General features: G+C 44.8%; 1 protein-coding gene across 2 annotated transcripts in view; it reads right to left on the bottom strand.

Annotated features, from left to right (window-relative positions):
- The window catches only part of LOC8025408 (dedicator of cytokinesis protein 7), a 278,454-nt gene that overhangs the window by 211,894 nt on the left and 44,853 nt on the right, over positions 1 to 21,707 (bottom strand). Inside the window, exons 6-11 of one of the 2 annotated variants that reach the window (XM_040206825.3) lie at positions 19,175 to 19,260; positions 17,889 to 17,955; positions 17,044 to 17,193; positions 13,187 to 13,249; positions 7,902 to 8,058; positions 2,026 to 2,153 (exon numbers count right to left, since the gene is read on the bottom strand). In XM_040206825.3, coding sequence (XP_040062759.1) covers positions 2,026 to 2,153; positions 7,902 to 8,058; positions 13,187 to 13,249; positions 17,044 to 17,193; positions 17,889 to 17,955; positions 19,175 to 19,260 — 651 coding nt within the window. Of the gene's footprint in view, positions 1 to 2,025; positions 2,154 to 7,901; positions 8,059 to 13,183; positions 13,250 to 17,043; positions 17,194 to 17,888; positions 17,956 to 19,174; positions 19,261 to 21,707 lie in introns of both variants that reach the window. The other variant, XM_040206824.3, reaches the window with a different exon arrangement.

The following is a 21,707-nucleotide window of genomic DNA, read 5'->3' on the forward strand; positions in this document are numbered from 1 at the left end:
CGTTCGTCGCCACGTTTGGCGGTGTCGTTTGGCGAGAGGAACGGTAGCAAAATGTAAAGACCTTGGCAAGTCACCCCTTGGCACAGTGGTCGAGCGTCGGGCTCACAATCTCGGGGTCGTTCGCTCCATTACAATTCTTTTTTCTCAATTTACTAGGGGTGTGCGAATATTTGAAACGTCAAATACTTAAAAAATAATGTTTGCTATTCGATACGATTTGTTTTGCACTTTTCGCTGTTTGAAGTATTCGAGTTCTTCGAATATTTTGAAAACTATAAATAACGCGGAACTCGCTAATTAGTGTCGACTCGCGGTCGAGTTCCCCATTTTGTTTTTGGGCTGAGCAGTATGGTTTCGAGCATCGCAAACACAAAAACCAACCTAAGTGCCTTTTTTTTATATGAAGGGCTGGAAAGTTATTTGTACATGGTAGCACAATCTGTTCTTTGCTGGCCATGATGTCGGGATTGCGGAGTTGGCGGAGTTGCGGAGTGGTCGTGGCACAAACGCAGCGATAGATTTGATGATGCACTACGATTTGCAATGACACGTCCATCATCGTGAGCCCAAACGCGACAAAACCACACTCGCTGCAGTCCTTCTTACAGCCACTACAGTAGCCGAGGTGCCATGGATTCGGATATGGATTTATGGCTGACCTCGGCTATCGGCGATATCTGGCTCGTGTTATTTTCCGCTCGATTTTCTCGTTCATTAGTTTGCCAGTATTCCTTTTGTTATTTATTTCCACCCGTTTTCACTGGTAGAAGTGAGACTTGCTCCCTCTGCCAAATAAAAAAAAACATTCTTTTTTGGCTGCTTCTTCGTAGCGCCCTCTGTCAACAGAACTATTGCACACGGAAAGAGATGGTGTGAAGTCAGTGCAGCTGCGCGATCGCACTATCTCCAACTCTGCTGTGGCTTGCCGACCCACCTTCACTTGCATACTTTCATTTACGTTCTGTAGCTTCACTCCTTGAATGGTGTTTTACTGACTGATCTTTTATTTCATCTGTTTTGTATCAGTCACATGTGTCACATTTGTCTTAATGCAATAAAACTAACATTTTCATAAATGTTTGTTGTAAAAAGAAAATTTCCAGTTGTGTTCCGGTTGGGCATTCTGGTTTAATTCACATCAAATAGAAAATATTTGTTTTCAAGGATGTTCTCATTTAAAACTACTATATTCAGTACCCCTGATTAAAGGATTGGTCGGTCGTCATATTTAAAGAATTATTTCCCCCAACCAGCCAGACTTCTGTCTAATTCTTACTTTCAAGAAACTACTATTCATGTTCGAAAATATTCGATTCGATTTGATTCGTAACCTTTATTATTTGATTCAATTCACTTCGAAAGATTGCGATACTCGCACACCTCTACAATTCATTTACTTATGACTCTCCCACGCATTCCTTTTGGATTAGAAATTTTAATTTTCCAAGGAAGCTGGCAGCTTCCTTGGAAAAAAGAAGTGCGTGTCTCATAGCGAGCATTGGGCAAAGGCCCAGAGCTTGCTCGTTCGGTGCAGCTGGCAGCAACACGCATCCCTGGTGCCACTCTGCGTTTCATCGCCCGATGCAATCCGCGAGACTAACACGGATCTACTCGAGCGAGACGTTTGGGACGAGCACCACGTCTGCGTTCGGCTGGCACTCGCAATACCTCGTCCCGTCGCTGGAAAAGTAAAATTTGGTAGTTGTACGTGCCAGACCAACGAAAGTCATCTGGCACGCCCCGGCGGAAAAAAGAGTATTAATTTTGACCGCCCACCGATCTTTTGACGTGCAACCGAAAGCTCGGTTACGCGTTCCCGCAACGAGCCCCCCTCGGATGGGGGGCACCTCAGCCGGGATTTGAACCCGCCGCCCGGAGATCCGTAGGCCGGCACTTTGTCCTCCGAGCCACCGAGGCCCGTTCCGTCGCCGGCACGACAACCAAAGACCGCTAGGAGTCAGCCCCGCGCATCGAGATTTGGATAGGCGACTGACTACGAGGGAAGAGCGAGGAATCGTGCGATACCTGCTTGAAGAAGCTGGTGACGGTGAGGGTGACGGGTCGGAAGGTGTCCAGGCCATTTGCGAAGTCGTCCGGAGACCAGCTTCGCCTCTTCTCCGACCCGCTCCGACGCTCCAGGGAGCCCCTCCTCCCTGCGTGCGGGTCGAGAAACGTGAGTGCACTGACGCACTTTGCCTCTAGGGGCGGAACAAAGGGGCAGCAACGCGCAAAATGTCCCTAGTACGCGACTGCGCCGAGAAAACATGTCGGAAATTCGTGGGACAAGGAACCTTTTGACGGAGATTGTGACTCGTAATTTCCAAGACTCTGCGAGACTTTATGCTTGAACTTTGACTTTTCTTACTAAATTACGCCAGAAAGGACACATAGGATGGTGGAGAAGCAAAACCGGACATAAATGGATTCCGAGATATTTTTATCCACTACGGACAGAGGTGACGTAATATATATATTATTTTATTTCACCACACGATACCAGTGTGCGAAGCAAGCAAGCTCTAAATTGTATGTGCACTCGCAAATAATTTTGAGCATGCACAATGGTGAGTTCAGAGGCAGCTGCACCCAACCCGACCGAGTGAACTTACTCAAATCCTTAAAAGTATCCGCAAACCTTTACCCAAATATGCCGAGTAGTGCGCCAAGACTTCCGTACATTCCAAGCTTTTGTTCTTGTTGTTGCATGAATCCCCGATCATACGGCACTCTCGAGTGCCACTGGGCAATCCTATGCAGAGTGCAAGTTTGTTGGCTTCTTGCGCAAGGGTTGCACTTTGACTCAGAACACCGAGCCCTGATTGGCTCTTCTGATTGAAAGATAGTGGGTAGACCTCGATGTTATCTGCCTAGGGGTCTACCCACTATCCTTTCAATCGGAACCAATCGGAGCTCGGCGTTTTGTTTGGATTCAAATTCAAACCTTTATTTTCCAGATATCCCCTGGGGAAGCCCCGAACAAAAAGCTGCTAACCAGCAGCTTGTTGGGCTCTGGGGTTGCGGGGAATGGGGTTCCCCAGCTCGAGAAGCAGACGAACTTGCGTTCGACATAGACCTTTTCATCTCAGCAGTTGTCTGACCGAGTATAGAGGGTGCTGGTGCACCCACCGCCATTGGGTTGCTTCAATTTGGTTAGTTTGGTTTCAGCATGCAAGCGGCTGTGTTGCTGTTTCACCTTGTTTTCACTTAATTTCGCGATAAAAATGTGTCCCTTGTAGCCCAGAACCAGTAAAACAGCAGTACTGAGAGACTTTGAGAACTACAAAGTGGTCTTGAGCCTGGATTGCGGGCACACTTACGAACAGCTTTGGTGAATCTGATTACATTCATCTTTAATTTCGGCTAGGTTTAGCGACAAAACAACTTTAGCATTGTCTATGGTCCCAATGACGATAGTTTGCAGAAAAATCAACGAATGAAGAGACTATAATGCATGAATGTATAGATTATATGTTTATAGAAAACATATTAACAATATGCTGAATCGCGAAGAACAGATCAACTCACAAATTTACTTCTCAATATTTAATTTTCGTCGACATCAACTTTGGGTGAAAAAAAAGCGATATTGGCTCGGGCTATTTTCTTTAAGGAAATTAAGTACTCGAGAAATATTTCAGCGGTCCAACCTAGGCCGAGTAGGACATTTCTTTCGCTATCGGCCCTGCTAGGGTACTCATCAACAGCATTTGAGGATATTGGCCTTAGGAAATAAACTATATTTGTTATGCTGACATTTGCTAATGGCATCCTTAAGGTGTTACATTGGGGATAGACCCGTCAAATTAAGCCTGACATTTGGCTCCCATAAAGGTTCCCAAATCAAAAGAGTGCAAGAGAAGAGACCTCAGAAAGTTAGGATATTGTCAAATGCCAGGCGCCACTTCAGGGACCTGTGTAGAGATATCTGTTTGTTTTAAAGGATGCGCTTCATTCAGATTTCGGCGTTGCCAGCCACTGAAAGTAACTCTATTTGCCATCAACAAAACAGCGCTCAAGGGATTTTCATGCACGCGGCTTTTTTTTGCCGTCCCATGTTGCGGACGCCAGGCACTCTCAAGGTGTCTGTGACAGTTGCTTACACAAAAGTTCCGAACCTCTGCATTTAAATAAATTAATTCAACTAAACTGATCATTTTTAGCAAATCATTAAAACAATTTAAAGGCTGCAGACGTGGACTGACCACAATATAGAATTGTTTAAATTAATAATAAAAAAAAATCGAGCCAACATTTATATTGCAAAGTCAATTAAGAACGCCAGGCACATGTGGGTGTGATATTACGAAAAAACATATTGTCTGATGCTGACGTACCATGATGCCTAGCATCAGATAAAACGCATGATGAATGTTAGTTGCCTATCTTCTCCACGTGTTCCCCATACAACTAAAAGCCACCGTCTTCAATCTGTTATAAATACAAAGGACGACACTTTCAGCACATACATATACCAGTGGCTCTTTACACTGATTGTTTTAATGCGAAAGCATTGACTGTCTCATGGAGCGAGCCAACGTGATGAGTTTGCAGCGCAAAAACGGCACCTTAAATCCTTTCTCTAAGTGGAGTCAGCGATCCCAGCTATGAAACCACGCAAAAAGCCTAGACATGGCACTTGTTTTCCCGATCCCAAAGGAGCGAAGCAAAGCTGATGGCTTTTTGGCTTCAGTTCCATTGGCTGGCACGTGTCGACGAGGCTCCCATTGGCCGCTGCGCTCGTCAGTTTGAACAATCGCTCACCCAATGGTGCTGCGTGTCCGCGAGCCAGCGGCTCCATTGTTCCACGCTCAAGGTCAGCGCGCCGTATGCCGCAGACGAAAGAAGGGCACGAAGAGCGGCGTGCGTGCTTTCGCGTTCACAACTCATTAGAAGTGCTTAGGTGTGCCTCGAGCCTTTTTGTTACATTTCTTGGCATCTTATTGGAAATGTTCCACCACTATTAGACGAGCAAACCTGAAATGTCATAAGTAATTGGTCTTTGAATCCTCGTGCTATTTTATATATATTGTATTTACTCGCATAATGAAAGCAATAACCATGCTTTATAAAGTGCAAACCTTTTTAGGGCACTTTCGGCGTGGCTTCTGCCAAAGGAGAAGCGCTCTACGAAGCTCACTCAGCCCAGAAAGCAACCCAACCGTTCTTAGGCGATATGTATTGCTAGTATTCGGTGGTGCGCTCAGGTATATAGCGGAACTATACACGTATAAGAATCAGAACGAAGTCCAACCCCCGACCGCGGAAGCCCGCTCGCACGGATCAAGTTTCGTTCACGGAGACGGCTGTTCCCAGGGGCTACCAGACACTCTCAGCCTACAGCACAGTGTGCACCTCGCTGCGCCGTTCTGTTACAGATTAAACAAAACACATTTATCGGGAGTATGTGAAATTAGGCCTGACCACTTTCACAATTTCACTGTCCAAAAGCAGACCTCAGACTACGGCTTGTTTGTTGACATCAATGCATCCGATAGGCGAAGAATGTCCGGGGCTCGGCCATTCCTCGACCCAAGCTTCGTCAAGTGTGCGCAACACTCGGTTTCACGGTTGATCACTTCCTTAACTGCCGCAACTACGCACTTGCAGCCATTACGAGAGCAGCCTTGCTTGGCTTACCTTGGCTTGACTTGGCCTGACTGCTTGGTGGCAAAAGAAAATTGGCTTGGTGGCTAGCTAAATTGGACGCAATTCGAGGCTCGCAGATCCGAAAATTGGGGGTGCGTTGATTATGCGAGGGAAAAAAAAAGTCCAAATATTGATGCTCGTTGTGGGGGTGCATTCAATATGCGAGTGCGTTCATTATGCGAGTAAATACGGTATACTCACTGTGCATCGGTGCTAACATTGATTCCCACGCATCATATGGCCTTATCGCCGGTATCCGGAAGGGTCACGGTAAAAATAGTCAAATTGTGCTACGAAATTAACTGCAGAGGTTGGGCACGTAATGATGTAATGCAAGCAAGTAGCAAACAACACTTGCCAGCATAAAAAAAAAAAAGTGGTGAAACGCAACGAAAAAATCTAGCACACCTCAGCATTTCTTACGAGTTGTGAATGTAAAAGTATGAACATCATTCTTCCGCTCCCTTAGTTTGTCTACGGTGTACTGGCATGGATGGCCAGGTTTCGCTACTGCCGAGGCTGCGGCCGCCGACGATATGGATGCTTCAGGCGCCGATAGAGCAGGAGCGGCCGCAGCCCCGGCAACGCACGACACGAGAGAGGCAGTCGAACGCGAGCCACGGGGAACACAGAGCCAATGGGAATTTATCCATCAAGTCGCCGCTACAGACTACAGGTCTTGCTCCAAGGGACAGGGGAATTCAGGTACCGTTAGGCGCGGCTTCAAAAGCTAAGAACGCCGACTCGCTCCATGGGACAGTTAATATACTTTCGCATTAAAACGCAAACGACGCATCTGCCAGGGTGCAGAGGGGAGAGCGGAGCGACGAGTTGAAGCAACCTAATGGCAGCCGCATCATGCGATTCCAAGATGGCAGCGCCTATGCGAGGATGAATGAAAAGGTCTATAAGCATCTGCAGTATGAAAACAAGGACGAATAAACATGATCATCATGAGCCCAAATGTTCAGTGCAGGTGGCTCTCGAGTTGGGGAATTATCATTTGACGCGGTTGAAACACCGACCGTCTGTACGACGACACGCTAGCGACACGGAGCGAAGGTAGTCGAGAAATAAAATATTCCCATTAAAGCGGGAATGCAAACAATGTATGAGGCGCCGATTTAATGAGGAGTTGTAAGAACACTCACCAATTCCAAGGTTCACTTTGAAGCGTAAGGAAGAAAAAAGAAAGAAGGGCTCCAGTACGACGTAAATTTAAGGATTCTATTACCGCAACATTTATTTCCCTGGGACGAGCAGCATCCACTCAGATGCTTCTATGTCGAGCCTCCCAAGCAGACGATGCCTGGAGCGCATCTCTCCCACCCAATCCCCAAGTGGCAACAAATAATTGTGCAAAAGTGTCCTGCCGTCGGGTGTTGGCAAAAAACCTGGCCAAAAGACGAGTGTCGCTGCCACGCTTCCGTCCACTGTGAAACTGAGGGATCGCCAGCAGCCAGACAGGTGTCTGTGACGTCCATCCCCGCTGCCCTGACAGGGATCACGGCCGGGCGGAAATCGAGCGATCACTTTTTATCATGCGCTCAACACACCGGTCGGAGGCAACGTAGTGCTACCGAGTTGGCTTTGTCCCAATACAGGTGCCAGCTAGCAAGATCCAATCACTCAGTCACTGTTCTCATCCATTTTTTTTTTTTTTCATTCTGTTTTCAAGCAATGTTTTTATCCTTTTAGGCTACTCCAAAACTTCCCCCACCCAGCAGCGGCAAAAACGAAATGTGACAGCGACCGCTTGCCCCTCTCCCACCACTCAAATTATCGTCACCATTTTTCTTTTACCAGTACACTATTGACGCGTCGTCGCTAGATGTGGCACTGCGAGCCCTGGCAGTACGGTCGGCTTGCCTTTCGGCGGTGCCGCGGCTCTCCCGAGTTAGAATAAATATCGACCTCAATACTGAGAGGTTACTCGAAGGCCGGGCAACGTTCCGACGGGCTAATTTACCGCCGGCATACGACGCTTCTACGCAACTGTATAAAATGTGAACGTAATGGCCTTAGAATTGCTCATCGCTACGTAATCTAATAAGAATAACGGTATTATACTCGCAGGTTTAACATAGAAACATACTTCTCAAAGTGCCCATTTATTCCCAGCTTAATTTCGTCCAACTGTTTTCGACTCGTAAAACTCAGAAACCCGAGATTGCCACAATGCCATTTCCCACGCCCACCCTCTGCCGTCTTCCACCGGAGCGTGGACGGGGAGTGCACTGGGGTGAGATCCTCACCCAGGGTGCCTGAACCGACGCTGTCGCTGTCCCGATCGAGGCTGTTGACGCCCGTCAGCACGTTGAGCAGGTAGACGGCCGTCCAGGCAAACGGCATGCGGTACTTGCCCAGGCGCTCGCAGGTCGCCACCGCGTTGCCTCGCACCTTGTCCTTGTTCTGCGCCCCGAGAGGACCTCCCGCAATGTACCAATTGGGACGGAAGAAGCACGCAGGACGAGCGCTCAACTTTTCTCTAAGTAAACAACGAAATCACCATTGCATCCACACAACTGGGCTGTCCCTTCTTTGTGCAACTAAACAAAACCTTGGCTTACACGGTTGTTTACCCCCCGCTTATTTACTTTGCGTGTTTGTAACGTCGAAAAGAGGACAACACGGGCAAGTGCCACGGGGGTGGATGACCCGCTGGCGATCTATCATTAATACGTCCGTGGTAAGCCCTCCCTAAGCTCGACGGAATCTTATAGCACATTCCACATACTTGTGTCTGTGTTTTACGGTAGGATGATTCCTACCTCCACTGTTCCGGTCAGTGGAGGTAGGGTCAGTGGTCCCGGGCAAATGCCACCACAGTTATCTTTCAAATCTCGGTTCACTGACAAACGGGGTCTCACCAATCATCTCGTCAAGGTTCAGAACGACATGCGACTGTGCATTCGGTTCACGACAAAAACCCCTGTATTGGTTTCCAGTTTGGGCCATACTATTTGTGTTTTAAGAGGAAGAGAGGTTGTGTTTTTGTAACAGTTAAAGCTATGGATCACAGAGATTGCATAAAATTGGAAGAGGGCCACTTGAAACTTCCCTATTCCGTCCTTTACCACTCCACCTTGCGCAGCCGCGGGGTAGCATGGAATAGGATGCGATGAATACGGGCTTCCCAACGACTACCTCCACGAGTTTATTTTTAAGGTATTGACGTTTATCCACGCCACAGATGTGTGCAACTTTTGCCGTGGGACAAATTAGTATTGCCAATGGCAATGGCACCAATGCCAAACCCAGCTGACATACATATTTGATATAAGTTCATTTTATTTTTCCTTGTCTAGCATATGTATACACCCTAATATTATTTATTTTTTTCATAATAAACACTGCGAAATCAAGTTCCGAATTTCGGAGATTTTGGAATCAAACAAAAATAAACTCTTATAAACTCGGATTTTTCGGAAATAAATAAACTCCGAAAAACGCCCTCCGAATTTGACGAAAAATAAACTCCAAAAAACGGGAATCCTAGTTATAATACACGGAGCTCAATGGCACCAGTTACCGAAAATGGTCGCCCTTTTCTCATTGAAATTTTCAGAAAATCACCTATAACTTCTGACTGAGATGACGGTTTGTTCTGAAACTTTGGCAGCTGGTTCTGACCGTCGGGGCTACATATTGGCAGAGAAAGAGTGTTCGGTAATGCATATTTTATTTTTGCAGTAAAAAGATCCTGTAAATTTTTTGGAGGGACACCCTGTACATAGCAATGTCCCGTGTCATCACGCACCCCACTTTTTGGGCGAATGTCGATTTTTAAAAAAACACGGAGCGATCGTCCGCCCCTACAAATACACCGATGCGGACTCCGCGATCTGCGAACATTTATCCTATTCGAATGACACGGCCACGGACCTTACGGTCGGAGGAAGTATGGGACGAAGTAAAACGAGAAGGAAAAAACACTTCATTTTGTTTATGCATTCTCTCCCCGATTTCGGCAAACCCGAAGTACATCCGCACGAAAGGCAAACATCGGAGATAACAAAATTAAACTTTGTTTTGCTTACGAAACAGCTCGTTAAAAAAAAAGTTAAAACGATAACACAACCAGTAACCTATTCAGGGATTGGTTACTGGTCGAACGCTCCACATCCTGGAATGCAACCGCAGAGCGCAAGGTCAAAGCTGTAAGGCAAATGCCCGTCTCCACCCAAATAATGTCACTGCGAACAGCCAAACATTCTCCCAGAACGTCGCGACCGCAATTGGTAAGGTTGTGGAATGTCAGCGACAAAGCCCGCGGGTAAACGCAGATTTGGAGGAACGCCGCACACAGACGTTTGTAAAGCGTCCCATTTCGACCTCCGTGTTTGCAGTGCCATCCACACCATGCAGCAACGCCGCCTCAATCCGCGTTGATAGCACGCCGTGCACGAACGCACGCATGCATGCACTAAACAAGAAAGTTGCGCAAGAGCCTGCTCTTTGTGATTGACAAGGCGCCCTAATCATCCCAACGTCAAAATATTTGCCAACGTAATCGCTGGCTTTCTCCCTTTCCCAGCATCGCTGTTCGTTGGTTCTTTCACTCACTTGCTCGCTCAATGCGCCTGGCTAATTCTTCTATTTTGTTGTTGACTTTCTTTTTATTATTTACGAAGAGAACATAGCGGTTTTGGTTGTATGCCGGTCGGCAGTTTTCATCGCGAGATGCAAGCAACGGACTTCACGATAGTAAAACATGCTTTCATGAGCTTATCATTTATAAAACAAGAAAACTAATTCGAGTTTTGAGCTTGCTGTATCACCCGTGCTAGATACCTACATAGAAAAAAATTTGTGTTTTTTTAGCTTTTTTCTAAACGTTTTGTGCTGACCCACCGAGATTTGGCCCACCCAAATTTTCTTAAGTTTCAGGCGGCAGGGGGTGGGAGGTGACTGCAGATATTACGGTATAGTCAAATACCGTGGAAGCCAATACTGGCAACTCCCGCGGAAAACGGGCGAAAAGTGATTGCAGCGCCCCTGGCGAGCACGGAGTCTTCGCTAGCAGACAAATTCTCCAAAATGCATTGGTTTTGCCTATCTCCGTGCGAGGTGGCCAACGAAAAAAAATTGTCACAGACATTCGCTGCTTTGAAACTTAAAAGATGGGTGCCAGCTCATAAGTGAAGGACATTCTCTTCGCGTGGGAAAGATGTTACAGCTTTCCCGGCGCAATTTCGGAGTTCTCCCGAAGAAAACATTCTGTCACAACTGATGTAAGCCAAGCAAAACACGAATGTATGCCTTCGCGCTGTTTCGTGAAAAAGGGAAATGTACAAACATTTTAGAACATAGCCTCGTTTCAACTTCATTGTTCTTATCAGTCAATTCGTTTTGTTGTTGCAATTCCCATTTCTCATGAATGTCTTGCTTATAACCGTTTCGTCGACAGGCGAGCTGGCTAATCCCGTTAAGATCGTCTCCGGATGAAGAAGCAGAAGTCAATTTCGAACCACGTACGTTACGGCGATGCCAGTATGCTCCGAAAGAAGTCATTGTGCATATGCAAATCTGACGCGATTATAGATTAACAAAAGCGGAGTTACGAAAAAAGCAGACTTCTCGCGCTTGCAAAGAAAGAAGGGGAGAGCGTCGTAGCCCCGCTAAAAAAGGTGATTTCAGTCACGTTATTTACAGTGCACAAATTCCGATTGTTAGCGCGGGGACGACCAACATCTGCTTCGCTGCTTCCTTACTTCTACGATAAAGGCCGACACCCGTTAAACCGTCTCAACTCTTTCCATTTTTGAGTCTTCTTTCTTTTATATTTTTGAGGCGACGGCACTCTACCGCGTTATTTCTTCCTCCTGCTTATATGTTGCTGTGTATATTTCTTTTTCTTTTTTACTTTTTTTTTTTTTTTTGCCCAACGTGTAAACTATTGCGTATTCTTGCTTTGTTTGGCTTAGTTTTTACCCCCTTCCCTTCGCTTCGGCGCTTACTACCCCCAGTTCGTCTGCGCTAGGCCCGGGCATTTTGAGGGCCATCTGCAACTTTGCTGTTGTTGTTGTTGTTGTTTTTTTCTTCCACTGTCGTCTGCGATAACCTGCTATTTTCGCCTTTGATTGAGTTTCTAATCCAAAATCGTCATACGTGCTTTTTTTATATTTATTAAATATATTAAGAAGTGTAAGCTCATTATCCATTTTTATTTTGAAATTTATTTGTGTACTCCAGCCGGCACGTCTGCTACGGGTCATAGTTTGTTGATCAACCGGCCGCATTCGAGCATACACCAGAGCATACTTAGAGATGGCAGGCATGCTATGTGCTGCCTGCCATTGCAAGAACAAGTTTGTGCAATGTGGTGGAAAATCTTTCTTCTGCTTCCTACGTCAACCTACGGACACCTACGTCAACAAGTACTTGAATGCATTTTTAAACTGCTTCGTCAAGCGAGCGAACGAACAACTCGCCAAAGTCACTGGAAAAAGAAATTCGAAAGCAAAAAAAAGGTTACTCACTGCTAGCACATATAGAAGATTGCTGCCTGCGACCAAAACATTTCTGCGACTCTTTTTTACTGGGCAGCGAAAGCTGCACTACGTTATTAATTTCCCTGTTTTGTTTTTAGTTCGTACCTACGCCGCGAAAGCAAATAAAGAAATGTACAACAAGCAGCTGAAAAAAAAGGGACGCTTTCTTCTTTTTTCATTAGTTTCGTCTGTTGCTTCCACTTTGTTTGTCGTGAACTCAACACTGGTGGCGACCACCAGTGTTGAGTTCATTTGCTGCTTTGCATTTTTCTTTGTTTTTTCTATAAGCGCCGCAACGATCGTCATCGTTGAAATAGTTTTTTGCTAGCTTCTTTGTTTTATTCACCGTTGTTCGCTATCTTTCCCGTTTCTTCTTATTTTCGTCGGGAATGGCGACACCATTTTTTCTGCAAAGTTCGGTAAGTGTTTGCACGGTCATTTTTATCCTTACTTTTTGTTTTGTTTTTATGCTCCAGCAGCTCGTGCGCTTGCTCTGGTAATATTAACATGTCGTTTTTGCATGTTTTAACGATTACGACGTAGTTCGAGTAGCTAAACACCTTTTTTACGCTTCCCAGACGCGTTAGAAATGCGTGTGATCCCCTGAGGGGTGTTTGAGACCGCTAAACAAACTGCTCTATCCTTGTTTATGCGCGCATTGTTATTCGATTGTCATTGCAGTTGCGATCAGTGGATTCCGCTTTGCAAGCAGACTGACCGTAATAAATTGTTTCTGCTGTTAAGGTGACGAAACGGGGCTCGTAAAGCTCGAGGACGTCGCAGAGCCTATACTTTTCCATTGCGACGACTGCTTCCGTAGACTCCGAGTCTGCTAGAGGCGCCACTGTCACGTTCGCCGCCGCTCCTATGTGTTTTCGGAGGAGTTTCCAGTATTGGCGAAGCCATATCGTATTTGGTATAGTATTTCTCACAATACCATTGTCTCTTATACCACAGAGATAATCATCAATTGCGATCAGACTAGTGACACTGAGATTATTTCTTTTAGAAAGCACAATTGACAGGAAGAAAATCCTTCTCACCACCTTTTCGTCTTTCATGTAGGGCTCTGCACATTCAGTAATGTCTCCCTGCAGAACTTTCTCCAGCTGAAAAATAGACCATTTCGGAATGAGATGCAGAAGAGCAAACAACGACCACCAGAAAAAGTACTTCCTGGACCAAGCACTGATCGTTATACTTGCTTTAAATGTAAAGAGAATCACCCATTGAAACAGTCTAGTGCACAATGCATAAGTCATTACAAACTGACAAATGTCACGGCATCCATGGCACTAGCTATGACACTATACACACTTAGTGTGCGTTTCTTTTATTCCCTCCTTAAAGGCCAGGGCATTACATAAGGGGGGGACAGTATAATTAGAAATACAATAACAGATGCATTAGTACAACAATAATAGAGCATACAAAAAAATAAGAACGGGAGAAACTACACATAATGGGCTAGCAAGAGATCGTAAAACACTGTTACATCAGTGGTGCTAATAGAGAGTTTTCGTAGATCGTTTTCGCCGTCCCGCAAGGCCCTCCGCAACCCGCTACGATAGCGGGAACTCCACAGTCAAGGCTATCGGCGCGCAGGCGCAGTAGCAACTTCTTCGTTGCGGAACGCTTAGCGGAGGGGGCAACGCGGTCTAAGAAAACTCCCTAATGATGGAGGTTGGCAATTGGTTCCATTCTGTGATAGCACATAAGAGGAATGGACCATTGAACGCGTTAGTTTTCCCGAAAATTCGTGTAATTGCGTGTGAGTTATTCAGGCAGGATGATATTCCATCGGGCGGTGAGATGCCAAGCGTTCTTTAGTTCTAGACAAGGGTACTAATACATTTTATGAAGAAGGCAAAGACGAGAGAGTTTCCTTCGGGTGAGTAAGGGTATAAGTCCAAGCTGACTTTTTAGACAAGAGACATTGGAGAAGTGGTCATACTACGATAAGATGAATCGGGCGGCTCAATTTTGTGGTTGATAAGACAAAGACAAAAACAAAGACTCTTGACGAAGACGATCCCGTCTTCGTCAAGAGTATATTGGAAGGGTAAAGGAGACAATTTACGGGTGAAATGGATTAGTTTACACTTAAATCTGTTAAGCAACATCAGCCAGTTTCTGCACCCATTGTTAATTTTTAGGAGATCACTTTGAAGCAAAAGATCATCAGTGTCTGATGTTATGGTGTCAAAACTAATCCAGTCATCAGCGAAGTCTTATTTTGCGGGAGATGTTATACGGAAGGTCGTTTATGAAGATAAGGAAAAGCAGGGGTCCAAGGACGGAACATCTGAAAGTTCCCACCATAATATTTATACCGTTTTGTGGAACGTGTGAGTATATTCTTAATTTCAGAAATCGTTCCTTACTGATTTTTAGACAGTACACAAACTTGCGACCGTCAGTTTGCGAAAACTTCGAAAAGCACGAATATTACAACTGCTCTCGAAGCGAATATCGAATAGAGTAATATTCCAAACTACTATTCAAAAATTCAAATATTCCCACAACACTAACGTTAAGGCTTTTTCCGTACTCCAAAAGTTTGGCTCGGGCTTGCCGCACCGAAGCAAAAAAAATTCTTGCGGACAGCAAAATCGTTTCCTTTTAGCTTGTTCAGTATGTCGCTTTGAGCTCCACTTTCGACCCTCAAATTCATCATTCCATCCATGCATTCAGAGCACTTTGTTAAGAAAAGTGACTGACTGCCATAAAACTCTCTGCAATCTTCAAACAAAAAACCAGACACATGTAGTAAATGAAACATTAATTAACAATGAAAACAAACAAAAAAAGAATTATTTACTGCTTTTTAATTTTTATACGTCAATGCTTTAAATGCCTGTATCAACATTACAAGCACACTACGACTGCTTACCGTATTTATTCGAATATAAGTCAACCTTTTATTTTTGGAAATGTCAAAAATTAAGAGTCGACCCAGAATCGTGATCAAAGAATTTCGACCTACATTCGCGACCAAATTTTGCGACCCTACTGGGGGCATTAAGCTATCGAGTCACCGAGCCATAGTCGCCGTAAAGCTGCGCCGCTTCTTGTTTCAAAAAGCTTTTGGTGCACGAAAACAACCGAAACAGCAGCAGCTGACGGCCCGGGGCTCACATGTTGCTCACGGCGGCTCGCGGCGTTCCCGGCGTTACTCGCATCTTTGTATTTGGTCTTTCGTCGCTTCGCCCGTCTCCACCTTCTTTTGTTTCTTCTTGTCGCCATTTTACAACAGTGTCAGTGAGGTATTGTTGCCAATTTGCAAGGATGTCTGCCAAGCTGACGAAGCTTCGGACGACAATCACATGTCCAGAAGTTCTGAGGATGATTAAGTTTTTGGCATCGCGCTGTGATTTAGCTGAGCTGTAATTAGCTCAGCTAAATCTGTAATTAAAGCTAAAGCTGTAATTAGAGGTTTGTTTCTTTCTTTTGCCCGAACTTTCCCCTGTTACTAAAAAAAAAAAGAAGAAAAAAAAGTCAACCTATATTCAATTTTTTTTATTTTTTTTTATTCTCGACAGGTACAATAATGGGGGTCGACCTATTTTCATGGTCGGCCTATTTTCGAGTCAATATGGTAATTCGAGAGAAGGTTGGGCTGCAGTCACGTAAAAAGCATACTGATGTTAGAAAACTGAAAAAAAGATCACCTTACAATAAAAAGGCTTCGGCAGAAATAATATAAATGTAGTAAACAAAAATTTCACAACACTTGTGGAGCTGGTAGTGCAAGCATTTTAGGCAGACTTTTCATTTAAATGAGCACGCAATAAATGAGACTCAATTTGTATATATAAAGAAAAAATTTCAGTGCTCGTTAGAACAGCCACAAAAAAACAGTTTTCCCGAAAATTAACCGTTTTTCCGCGCAACATTTAAAGGGCAACTCCACTTAATTTCAAAAATTTTGAGATAGTGGCCGATTTTGCTTTTTGAAGCACTCAAAAACAATCCCCAATCCTTTGTTTCGCGAAAAATAAAATATTTTTCGTGTAATTTTGCTCTAGCCATGATCACAAACCGAAACCGAAACGGTGGCAAAGCCGGACAACATTGTATATTCGGCATCACTAAGCATGTACACCCACGTGATATACAATGGGAAGAAGGAGCTCCCCTCTTATCAGGATCCTCCTTTGTGCCTCCTGGATTAGCACAGGCGTCGCTATTTTCCCCCCAGAAGATTATAGAAGATTAACCTGTCACTCAAAATTCTTACAAAAGCAGCTTCCCTCTCCGGGGAGAGCACGGCGTTGGCGCCACCCGTGCTCTCCCCGGGAAAGAAAACAAAATTGAAAAAAAAGATGCTGTACATGCTTGATGACGTCACGGACGTGCCGTTAGAAGGAATTTGGAGGAAGCGGAAATGCAGCCGGGCAGTGTTGTCTGGCCCGCACGTCTCATCCAAAACCAGCGGATTCGTGCTTGTCAAACTTTGACAGCGATTTTAATGAACTTCTAGGCGGAATTCCGTCGTAATATTTGCCATGGGGGTTTTGTAGATGATAACAAAGAGAACTGTATAGTTTTGCACTACTGGAAAAGAAGCGGAGTTGCCCTTTAAGTCACGCGATTCATTTTGAGAATTCTGACGCACTTCTATTTTGGGACAAGGTGTCAAAATAAAAGCACATTTTGGAATTGCTCGTCGCTCAAAATGACTCTCACAATGCGAATATTGGGATAAAAAAAACTTTTTTTGGCGGAAAGTTTCTCTCGTGACGGGCCCTTTAAAAAATTCAGAATCACCGCTAAATAAATGCATCTCACGACATAAATATTGCGCAAAAAATGTTTCTTTTAGGAAAGAGCCTTTTTCACGGAATACACAATTTATCCGAGCATCCAACGTAAAAAGTATTTTTTAAACTCTCTAGCTCACCTTAACGACGAGAAAGAGGTCAGTCGAAGGGTATGTGACGTTGAAGATGCAGGCTCGGCTGAGTGTCGAGATGTCGTGGTACGGGACATGGCTCGACAGCATGCGCTTCAGCGGTTCCGGGTTCATGTCGAAGTAGAAGTTCTCCGAGACCTGCGCGCGGCAGAGACGGCGTCCACGTACCTTAGCGTACAACGAGAATCAAGTCAGAACACAATGTTCGAGGGGCGGCAAAGGCTCATCGTCCGCGGAGAACATATGGCACGACGAGCGGAGATTGCCTCACACTATCGCGGCAAAGGCGGTGGCCAACGCTACAGGGACTAGGTTACGCGCAGAGCCGAGCCAACGAAGGTCCGACGTCCCACCGACGCTCCCACTGTACAGCGCCGCCGAGAGAGCAGTTGACACGCCGGCTTTGTCTGCCGACTGCCGCGAGTACGGGTAGTAATGCCACGCCAGACGACCATCCAGATCCATCGGTGCTTGTCGGGAAAAGGGTTCCCTAAATGCGGTGCGGCCAAGCAAGTGGCGCAGGTCACAGCATGCGCCGCTTCTGCGTCACTTGCTCCAGGCGGAGAACGTAACAAACAAGCTAAAACGTTCAGCCGGGACTCCACGAATCGGCGCACGAGTCCGACACCGACGCAGCACGTGCGCGACTCTCTTCCGTTACGGGAGCATGCTACGTGAAGTGGCTGGGAGCCAGCCGTACGACAGATTCTGCGCCAAATTTCTGCGTGAAGTGAACTGCCTCCGAAACGCTGCATGTGTGTGCGTCAAGCAAAGATCGAAACAAATTCTGAAGTGCTACTACGGCGAAATGTGCGCAAAAAAAAAGAGTGAACCTTTTTTCTCTCTTTGGCGTCATAAAGGGCCATGCTTCCGAAGATGGGCTCGATCTCAAGTTCCAACCTGCAATGAGTGACGGGCATTCTTTGACACCAACAAGACGGTGAAGAGTTTGTTGCGGGATGAGACACTTTTTAAGAACGGCAGGCACCCGTGAAAAGTAATTTTTGGGACCAAATATAATCTGGAGGTACACCTTTAGGAGAATTTCTAATTCAATTAATAGACATTTTTTAAAGTACGAGACCTCCGTTAGAAAAAAAAATTCCGATTCAGTTAGTGCGAAATAAACTTTATTCATTGAGGGTGCTGTTGAGTAATAGTTGGCATGTTTCAATTATCATTGTCTTTTTAATAATTTCTCAAATGACAGTAGAAGCAAAGTTATAAAAGCCATTCCCAGGTTTCAAAATATTTTTTTTAATAGAATACATTGCATTTTGCATGTGCATCCCAAAACTAATTTGCCATATAGAGACAATTAAAACCTAAATTAAAATCTTCTGCGTATAAGCGATCTTGACAATGCAAACCTTATCAGGTTCATAATGCAAAAGGGCACTGGGTCTCTGACACATTTTGCTAATAGCTGCCTTACAGTTCTTAGCTTTGATTAGACAAAATTTTACATAAAAATACATAAGACCCTGATGTCACAGGTGCCACTTCCCTGCAGAGTGCCTCTTTTGTGGAGAACAACGCTCAAATAAGCCAAATTAGTACCAATTAACAAATTCTGAGAGAACCCTGACATGATTCCAAATTATTAAAAACATTTTGATATTTACTCCTATTTCGATTGCAGTCAAAACAAAAAGCTCTGTAATTGGTGTTTCAAAGTGAAGATTTCTGTGTCTACAAAACTGTCCTCCCCCAAAGTCCAGCAAATGCAGCTCATGGCAGGACAGGGGTTCTCAAAGGGTTCTGTGCAATGCAAGCTCCATGAGCCCATGTCCATGAAGCAGCTAAAGAACTGATAGAGCAATTCTCTTCTTAATTAATAAATTACATTAAGAGTTAGCAAACATTAACTCCCTTGCCACAAGAATGTGGGATGGGTTACAGATGACCATTCCCTCGTATCATAATGCCTATGAACCAGCAAACAGAATTCGAAAGTTGGAAAATTCCTTTGGGTTTATGCTCAGGCTTCCATGATGTGCCATGTTCAAGAAGAAAAAAAAACCCTCCTACTCCATGGTTAAGGGCATTGTAGTCCCAAATTATTAGCAATTTAAAACAAATATAAAAAAAGAAAACGAGGTGCAGAAAAAAGGCTTACTTGAGAGCAAGACATCGAACGAGGATGCGGTGACCCAAATGTTCCCGAGGTAAGTCGGCTGGCAACCTCCGCTCCACAATTTCTTCCTGAAATTTCGCCCAAAGTCAGCACAAATAAGAAGTATTGAAACAAACTTTAAATCAGTACGCACGAAGCAAAAATTGAAGAGCAAATACTGCGGAACGTATTGATAAAAGAACTTATGTGTATGTATCAAAAGAATTCAAGCTTTTAAAGCGAGTGAATATAATGCAAGCACATAGACATGAAATAAATTGGGCTCTCAGATATTTTATATTGCAACCTAAAACGTTTGGTCCATTAAAACTCACGATTGTTAATTATGTAATAAAAATGTTTCCTAATTCTGAGCAGAAATTTTCTGGATCTGAGAAACAACGGCATTGGGAAGATTGTTTCATGGCAAGCTAGAGTTATTGAATGCTAATGGTGACCTGAAAATACCTTCGAAGCTCTCATTAATAATAGGTTTAAGAGGGAGCAAGATACTGCGCGAGCGGGGTTGTTACAGAATCTGCAAGTTAAGCATATGAGTGAAATTGTATGCCACGTTTCTACCAAAGGGAAACATTTTTGTTTTATTAGTGATATGCTGTCAAACCTATTTAATCAAGTAGGTTTGATGAGGAGACCAGACAGCGGATGTGTATTCTAATTTCAAGCGGACACACGTTTCGTACGATTGTTTGCGAAGGCGAGCGTATTGATAGGATTTTGTTGATAGATTAGGGACAAAGAGGAACAGAAAATAAAGGTGGAGAACAGGGATGATTGCCATTGCTTGGCTCCAGTCTCCACCGCTTTTCTGACCTTTATTTACCACCTTAACAACTCTACATTGGCGATGAGGATAGGAACACAACATTTTCCTCTCTACCTTTATGGCAACGTATTCCTCCCTCGCAGAGACAAAAACCACTTTTGTCTATCCTCACAAATCCACAAGTTTCTCCATCTGCACCAATGGAGCGTTTTGCCGCACTATAATTTTAGAGTGAAACACACACGTGGAATTAGCAATCCTTCAGACTACCAGTCTCGCCACCCCTTGCCGAACTGCCCTGCTGAAGCTAATCTAACTCGTACCACCAGTGCATATGTCAACTTCATTGCCAAACACCAAGTTCCAAAAGCCATGACTAGTGCCGTCGATCCAGACCTACAGCAAGTAACTGCCGCCCTCAAGAATCCTGCCAACTGGAGCAACCCAGCGCTGAGAATCAATACAATACGAGCTGTCTCTGACAAACAGTGGTGTACTTCTGAAAGGCCTCGTCTTACCTGCCACTCTTTAACAACAGCTCTGTTGAAGCAAAAAGTTTGGTTTCTACACCTAGACAGCATGATGTCGGCAACTCTAAAGAACAGCATGGCATGGCCGGCAACTATCAAGCATCGATAAGCTGAACCCGTCGCTGTTCCAGCAAAATCCAACCAGGCTTGAAAAGCTCTCTCACTTGATTTTGGACAATCATCCCCTAAGAGAAAATACTTAATGGTTCTAATAAATGATGCTTCGCGATATCCTATCGCAAACATAATATTGTCACTTGCAGCCCCAACAGTAATTAACAATCTTACGAAGATTTTCAGTATTTTTGGAATCCCGAAAATCATCAAGACGGACGCACCCTCATTCCAGAGCCACGATTTTAAAAAAAATTCACTCGGTCATTAGGATTCCACCATCACCGCATTACGCCATGCTGGCCACAAGCTAATGGCGAAGTTGAGCGGTTTATGCGCACGCTCGAGACATTCATACAAGCGACGACACTGGAAAACAACACTCGGACCACCGAGTTGAGTAAGTTCTTAATGCGGTCAACAGTAACGCGAACAGCAGATATGGTGACACACTGATCTTACAAATCGCAAAAAACACAAGGTTTATGCATGAACTCACAACCTCAATATCGGGGATCTTGTTGTCTGCAAGCAAAACCAGACGAACAGGCTGACTCCTCCGTATGACCCCAAGCCATACATGATCACCGAGATCAACGGAGCATGAATCACTGCACGAAGGGGTCAAACAACAATCACTAGGAGCTCTAGCTTCTTTAAATCTGTTCCTGCTAGCACAAATCCAAGGAGAAATGAAGAAAATGATGACACAGATACCACATGGTTCACTACCAATCCATACGAAATTGATGCTGACAACACGCCTCAAAACCATAAAGCTCCTGAACCTGATGAAAGCCTTGACGTGTTTGTGGAAGAAAGAGAGCAACTGCCCGCTGAAGCATCAGTCCCTCAGGGGCGGGACTACCAATTCGTGCCAAACAGACTCGGAGACTATATCCCTCTCTAACTAGAATTATTTTCTACCGAAATTTATTTCTCTCCTTCTGATGTAGTGATGGGATTTTATTGATAGATTGGGGGCAGAGGAACAGGAAATAAAGGTGGAAAACAGGGATGGTCACCATTGTTTGGCTCCAGTCTCTGCTGCTTTTCTGGCCTTTATTTACCACTTAAACAACTCTAGAGCAAGGGGGGGGGGGGG

Source organism: Ixodes scapularis, unplaced genomic scaffold (genome assembly GCF_016920785.2).
Source record: "Ixodes scapularis isolate PalLabHiFi unplaced genomic scaffold, ASM1692078v2 PGA_scaffold12__126_contigs__length_90152505, whole genome shotgun sequence".
NCBI lineage: Eukaryota > Metazoa > Arthropoda > Arachnida > Ixodida > Ixodidae > Ixodes > Ixodes scapularis.